Here is a 7721-nt window from a genome sequence, read left to right on the forward strand (position 1 = left end):
TTCACGGGCATGTGTCCTCTCTTGTTTGCCTACTAGGCTACTCCATTCTGGCTGTAACTTTCACGGTTTTTCATTTATTTCTCTTTTATAGCAGTCTTTAAATCCATGGACCAAAGATCTCAATACAGCTTTAACCCTCATTCTACTAACTTCGGTCCCCACAGATTCCCAAGAGGAAGCCTATATGTTTCTGTCATATCTTATAGGTGGCTGCTTTAATTCATCATTCCATGCATTTGTCAATAAATGTGTTTCTGATGACTTTGTATAATTGTTTTCTGTAATAATTGGTTATTTTTAAATAATAATCTTAAATATGAATGTATTGGTTGCCGAACACCATAAAGCACCAGATTGCAACCTATGATGTTTTAATAGACACAATAGGGTAGATAAAATGTTTGCTATGGGTCCTAATTTAAAGAATCACACTCGGGGCACTCTGTCATTTTGAAGTAGACAGACACAGATGCAGCAGACACAGATTTCCTCATGTGCTCTGTCTATTCTTGTTTTACCTAATATTCAAAGTAACTGCAATTTAATGATCTGTTTTTTTTCTACAGATGGCATTAATTACATAACTAATAATGTTTGGAGAAGAAAATGTCTGTTTCTTACTTTATTCTTGGGGTCAGTAGATATAGTCAGTAATCCTGTACGTTAAATTTGTTGTTAATATGAGGGTTACATGTTTCATATATATCAGAATCAGTTTTGTTAGCCAACGATGTACAAACAAGGAATTTGACTTTTTTTCATTACACTCAGTGAGAAATAGACCTAACAGCTAAGAACAGGGACCACCAGAGCTGAGCAAATAAAGCTGAAGAACAACAAAGACTGTTCAGCAGACAATACGTATAAGTAAAAGAACATAAAAGGCACAAATGACCAACAACAAAAATAAGATAAAATGTCTACACACAAGTCAAGTGTTTCTGTTGTAAACCGTACAAATAATGCAAAGAAACAACTACTGAATGTACGTGTTAAAATATAGTTTATACATACAAGATTTATATCAACAGTGACAGTGCATGATGTACATGTAAAAAAAAAAACATGCATCGCAAACTGTGAAAATGTTGTTTATAATGGTAGCAAGTGGATGTTATGGTGTTACATTTATTGACAGTGTATGAGTGATGCTGACTGTTCATATGAGTGATGCCCTGCGGGAAGAAACTGTTGTTGGTGTCTGGTTGTTTTGGCGTCGAGTGTTCTGCAGCGTCAACCAGAGGGGAGAAGTTGGAACAGCTTGTGTCCAGGGTGTGAAGGGTCTGAAGTGATGATTCCTACCTGACATCAATGATTTCCTCTGCAGTTCTGTCAGTTGTAGTCTGTTCCTGTCCTGGTAGGTGGCAGATCCAAACCACACAGTGATGGATGTGTAGAGAACAGACTGGATTGTTGCGGTGTAGAATGGGATCAGCAGATCCTGAGGCAGGTTGAACTTCCTGAGCTGGTGCAGAATGTACATTCTCTGCTGGGTCTTTTTCCCTGATGGTGTCTACGTTGGACTGCATGCATTTATTTGTGAGCAGCATTCTGTTAAAGCTGCTAAAGGGGATGCTAAGTCTACAACAAAAGAGTACTGTTGCATTGTTAATCTAGAACAATGCATTATGTTTTCTAAATTCATCATATGTTTTCTATGTACAATCTTGATCTGGAAACTACTAACGAGCATGCAGTTGTCAACTGAATGTAATGTAGTAAAAATATATAGTTCTTCCTCTGAAATGTACGTATAAAGTAGCATTTCATGGACATCCACTGAGGAGTTTGTGTTCCGCTTTTCTTTATTCAATAAGCGAATAAGAACAGGATTTAAAAGGAATAAATCATTCAAATTTTAAGTTTAGGAGAGTATTAAAAGAGAGTAAACAAAGGTTTGCACTGTATTGCGAATTACACAATTCATATTAGAAACAAGCTGTAGACAAGAATAGTTGATTGAGACCAAACCAAAGCTAAAAGGCCAGTTAATACTGTGCATTTGTTATTCAACCAGGAACGTAACTCTAATGGAAAGATAATATTGCCCTGTGTGCGCTGGATGTGTTTGCACATTAATACTAAAACAGATGTGTCCCCTGGCTTGTTTTAAAGTTCCTTTGCCCTCCAGTGGCCAAACATTGATTACGGCAGCTTCAAGCACCCAGATTGTTTTTCATAATTAAGCCAGAAATAAATGAATGTAATTTGTCAGCCATTTGTCTTTTGGGGTGTGGTTGTTTATTTTATAAATATCTGTCAATTTAAATCATATAACAATATATCACAAAACTTATCACAAAACATTACATCCATGTTCTTGCATCATGTAAATATAGCAAATGCACAAGAGACATGACTGCTGGTCAACAAGTGGTTTTATTCATTTTTCATTTTGCTGTCAGGTCAAGCAATGGCTGCTCTTCAAATAGCCCTGCCTGTTTCACTGTGGTGTGGTCAAATGCCTTTATTCAGAACTGCTTAAATCTTTATGGTTTACACAGAATGTGTTCTTGGTTTAAACTTGGCTTTAGATAATTGGACCAGCATGTACTTTTTTTTTCACAATGCATAGTTGTGGCTTTTTCTGCTTTCATTGTTGGGATGGTTCCACATTCTTTGTTCCAAATTAGCTTGCAGCTGCCAGCTCATCCAGTGCATCCTGGAGCCTGTGGAAAACACAAAGGAAACATTTTGACTTTCAAAATATTCATGTTGAACGAGTAACTGACTGGAACTATTGCCTCTTGATGATGTGGATGTACTTGACCATGGAAACCATGTTAAGTGCTTTTAGTATTCACCTCCACCTCCACCAACACCTTCTCTGGATCTGTTTTTTTCTCCACCACCTAATTCTTACTTGAAGTCTCCACCATCCATGAGATTCTTGTAAGTGCCAATCTCGGCCTCCAGTTTCATCTTCATGTTCAGCAGCTGCTCATACTCTTGCGTCTGATGCTGGATGTTTGCACGCAAGTTGGTCAGCTCCTCCTCCAGACGCATAATAATTCCATTGTATCTCTCCATTTCATTGTTGTTTCGCTGCTCTGTGTTGCGTAATGTGTCCTCCAAGGAGGCTTTCTGATAAAGGATTGAAAAAGAGAAATCAAAAGTGTGCCAGCCAATCTAATATAGGAAAACATGGGAAAGTTCCAACCTTTTAGAAAAAGAGGGTGTTAAGTAATGGCCATGGTATTTTAAAGAAGAATATTGCGACAAGACTTTATAATCTGATGATAGAATTTGATTATTTCATGCATGTCATTAAAATGAAAATGAATGAAAACAGGATATAAAACACATTTTTGTAAAATGTATGCTTACTAAGCTCTGTTGGGATGCAAGTTCAATTTCCAGGGTTTGTATCTGTCTGCTTGAGTCACTCCTCTCCATTTGGGCTCCCTGGAGGGCTTCTGTGTTCTGTGATACCTCCACCTGCACATCTGCAATCTGACAGGGAGATGGGGAAAGGTTGTGAGCCAACAAACAAGAGAATTGTAGGAGTATTGTCTACCTTTTAAAGCGTTCAATCACCTGATTTTCATGCCAACGTTTGAGATCTTCCGCGTTCTTCATAGCACTCTTCTCATAGTTGCCCCTCACGTCCGCCATGACCTGGGCCAGGTCCTGACCTTTGGGAGCGTCTACGTCCACTTGCACGCCTGACTGGGAGATCTGACTCCTCAGCTCCATCACCTCCTATAAAACCAACAGCAAGAGAGAAATTAAGCAACGCATTCAAAGGTGTGTGACTCGTGAGCCACTGTCCCAAGTGCTACGGTTGATCTGGGTGTACTGTGAACTCACATTCTCGTGGTTCTTCTTCAGGAAGGCAAGCTCCTCCTTGACAGCTTCAATCTCGCTCTCGATGTTCAACCTGGTCATGTTGGTGTCATCTATGAGTTTCTTCAACCCAGCGATGTCGGCCTCCACAGACTGGCGGATTGCCATCTCATTGTCGAACCTGTAGGGGTTCACACAAACAAACCCTGTCACAGATATCAGCTGTTATATCAGCTGTTATTCACATCGTGGTGTACTGTATAAAGTTACGAAACGGTATGACTGTGGTTTCAAAGAAGTGTTTCAGACTCAAAGCTGCAGTTGCTGAAATCCTATTGTCAGATATTCTATATGCACTGTACAAACTCTGCACTTGTTTCCATTTGCAAAGTCTATAACTCTTGACACCAGAGCATTTCTGCCTTCGAGCAGGATATATGAGGTTAACTAATTCAACAACACGAATATCAACATACTTTACTTTGAAGTCATCAGCAGCAAGACGGGCGTTGTCGATCTGGAGCACAAAACGAGCATTTTCGCCGATCTTATCAAAGATCTGGAAAGGAAAAATGAATAAAGTTTTTTTTAAGTGTTTTTGCTTTTTATCAAAGAACACAATTGTTTAACCAGAAGCCCCTCCCTTCAATGCTCCAATCATGAGGGGCAGAGAAAAGAGGAACCACAAACTGAAGGACAGGAAAAGAGGATGTTCCCGTGCCAGAACAGAATCTGGTTTGTTTTAGCATTGTTGGAAACATGGGTTTCCTGTCTGAATAACTCATACAGACAGGATTTTCTTCCTCTCCTATTCTCACCCAGATGCACTTTCTCTGTCTGTCATTTTCTTTGTATATGTCTCCCTGTGTGTTAATGTGTGCAGAGATCGTAAAATTCTTTGTGCGTGAATGTTTTTGAGTTTATACTCTAAACTGCCTCAGAGGAAAAGGGGGAATACTTGTGCCTTTATGTGTAAAGAAAGAAAAAGTGCCACCATCAATGTGTCATTTTGTACCATTGAAGACTGTGAGTCTGTACAAGAATGTGACATTTGACTCTGCAGACTGAAGCTGATTGTTATAAAACTTGTGCACTCACACTCATCTGTGTGCACATACACACACCCACGCTGGCAGTCCGAGAGCCTTTGTGTGTGTGTCATTACCACACATCTGTTTCACATTGAGGCCCTCCTACACCAGAGAATGCTTGTAGAATCACCATTTACAAGCAGGACCATTTGGAAATGCTGAAGGTTTATTTGAAAGCTTTTCAGTCTGTCTCTCATGACGATGCCCTCGTGTTGGTGATTCATCAGAGGAAGTTCAGAACAGTTTGTGGCACAAACAAGTTGTGCCACAAACTGTTCTGGGTTAGAGCTCAGCAACCACACCCTTCATTCTCTTGCGAGAAATGTGATAACCTACAAAGAAAATGCTGCCAGTCTCACCATGAATATTCTCAATCTTAATTTGGAACGTTAGGAATAAGATGAAGAATAAACACACTGATAAAAGTTACTGACACAAGTAGGTTTGAATCGTGCCATCACATGCACTCATTGAATCTTATAGTAGAGGCCACATTAAGCACTTTTTAAGCATTTCAACATTTATATCTCAATTTCCTCCGTCATTGTCTGTCTCACCTCGCTGGATCAAAGTAATCAACCAAAAACGACTGTTTCATAGTTTTCAACAATTCATACTCAACCTCCCCCTGTTAATTCTAGAGGCCAGCATTCAGTGTCATGCTTACTTGATTGCGTAGGTCATCTATGATGGGTTGATACTTGCTGTAGTCTCTCATGTTGGGCCCTCCCTTCTCCAAAGCCTCCATGATCCTCATCTCCAGCTCCTGGTTGGACTGTTCCAGGTTCCTCACCGTCTCCAGGTAGTTGGCCAGGCGGTCGTTCAGGTTCTGCATGGCTCCCCTCTCGTTGCCGATGATCCCAGCACCAGCACCACCACCACCACCACCACCAGTCGAAAAGGATGCACCGGATCCTCCAAAACCTGAGCCCATACCACCACCCATTCCACTGCTCAGCTTGTAGGCAGAGGAAGAAGAGGTCATTGGGGCACCAGAACGCAGGGAAGATACGGAGGCAGAGGAAATGCGGGAGCCTATTCCACCAGCACCGCCATAAATGCTGGCAGAACTGTACTTAGGTGTGGATCGGGACTGCACGGTAGATCTTCTGAAGCTCATTTTGGAGAAGTTTAGACACTGCAGAGATTAAAGTGGAAAATGAGATGTGGAGACTCACCGCTGGCCGGCTTAGAAAGAGATACTGGCAGTAGGAAGTTGGGAACTTATACTCTTGCTTTTCTCCCTCAATCCCAGCTGGTCTCTCAGACCCTGCCCACTTTAACATCACCCTAGTTTTCCTTTCCTGCTCCCCCCTCCCTGCTTTGTGCTCTCATACACCCACATCTTCCCCTTTTTAACCGACAATGTATCTTCTGTCTCCAAGGCAATGTTCGAGGCATTTTTCAAAACACACGTTGACATTTGAACAACTAGAGCAAATGTATTTGATTGAACTATAGAGATCACATAAACCACAGTTCACAACAAATGATAGAAAGCAGTAATAGACATGTCCAGGGTAAAGTACTTTAACACAGTTAAAGCTAAAAGTTAAAGCGTAGAATAGTCTTTTCAAAATGAAGTTTACTCTGGAAGCATGCAACCAAATTCCTTTGGTTTGCCCATAAAAGGCATAATGTCTACCATTCGCTGCATAGTGTAATAGTTTCTGGTCAGCCTTGGACCCAAAATAAATATATTTTGACTACCTTCTTATCTAGACTAAACATAAAGTGAGATACTGTGTGACAGCTGCATTTCCTTTTCAAGTACAACATTAAGTGGTGGCATTGAATTGTTTTTCAGAGAAGCTGCCGTCAGAAAGCTCCTACTAATGATAACTGAACTGATTTACTGATAAACACAGTTACTATAACGATCACATTTCAATACAAAGAAAAGGGCAAACACTATTGACACGCCGTACAGTAAGAAGAAACCTAAGGACAAGCTTCAAATATACCCAGAATACCCGAGAAGAGATGAGACGACTATAGAATGAAAGTAAGCTAATGGCACATTGTTCAGAATACAATCAAAAGGAAAGAAAAGATGCCCTGAGTAGGTGGTTATCTGCTCAAATCAGCTCTATTGAGAATATTGAACAATTATCTTTGAAGCATGGTGTGTCATGAGAACTGCATTTGATATCTCAGTAAGATATTTCCTTACCACAGGGGGAAAAAAAATGCTTTTTTGCATCAAAGTGACTAAATGCCATAGAGCCTACCGTCCCTGGGAACTACACAATTGGCATGAAACTATCAAAAAACAGGAAAGAAACTGGATCATTTTCCGAAAAAAACTAAGCTGCAATATGCATTGTTTTGGCAGGACCTTGGAAATGTTCATATGGGCTAAAGTTGTGTTCAGAGCGGATATCTCACTGGGCCCCAGAGAACTGGATAATAAAACCTTGAACCACCCCGGGGGAAACTGGCAGAGGCTCAAACACCCTCCTGAGCTTCACACAACCAGTTCTTTTCTTTCCCGATCTTACCTCACCTTCATGGTTGATCAAGTTTCAATGTTTCTCACACTTCACTTCAGCCCCTTTCTGTTCAATTATTTACTAATTTCTTTTAGCAGTACTCAATAAGAACGGGGGAAATGCAGCATAAAGAGAGAAGTAAAAGCATGAAAAAAGCAGAGGGCAGAGGACAGGCAGATATAAAGAGGAACTATGAATTAAATCAGCATGAGTCATACCTCGTGACAGTGTCTCCGCTATCTTGATTGTTTGAATGTGTGTGTTGGCAACAATTTGCCTCGTCCAAGGCAAACACATTGACAAATAAAAACAAGAACATACCTTAATCAACAGTTTTGTATAAAATATCTAG

General features: G+C 40.4%; 1 protein-coding gene across 1 annotated transcript; it reads right to left on the bottom strand.

The window, feature by feature from the left end:
- Positions 1-2360: 2360 nt before the first annotated feature.
- LOC116383671 (keratin, type I cytoskeletal 18-like) lies at positions 2361-6108 on the bottom strand. Its single transcript, XM_031847689.1, has 7 exons — positions 5545-6108; positions 4263-4345; positions 3811-3967; positions 3538-3702; positions 3328-3453; positions 2864-3084; positions 2361-2669 (listed from the first exon to the last, which is right to left on the bottom strand). The coding sequence occupies exons 1-7, from the start codon at positions 5995-5997 to the stop codon at positions 2630-2632; spliced, it is 1245 nt and encodes a 414-aa protein (XP_031703549.1). The 5' UTR covers positions 5998-6108; the 3' UTR covers positions 2361-2629.
- Between the last annotated feature and the right edge of the window lie 1613 nt (positions 6109-7721).

This window comes from Anarrhichthys ocellatus, unplaced genomic scaffold (assembly GCF_004355925.1).
Source record: "Anarrhichthys ocellatus isolate YVR2014 unplaced genomic scaffold, GSC_Weel_1.0 scaffold1, whole genome shotgun sequence".
NCBI classification, from domain to species: Eukaryota; Metazoa; Chordata; class Actinopteri; order Perciformes; family Anarhichadidae; genus Anarrhichthys; species Anarrhichthys ocellatus.

Coding starts and splice junctions, on each gene's coding strand:
- LOC116383671 (XM_031847689.1), bottom strand. CDS start 5,997: ATGAGCTTCAGAAGATCTACCGTGCAGTCCCGATCCACACCTAAGTAC. Junction 4,346..5,544: donor TAGATGACCTACGCAATCAA/GTAAGCATGACA, acceptor TTTCCTTTCCAG/ATCTTTGATAAGATCGGCGA. Junction 3,703..3,810: donor TGAAGAAGAACCACGAGAAT/GTGAGTTCACAG, acceptor TTGGTTTTATAG/GAGGTGATGGAGCTGAGGAG.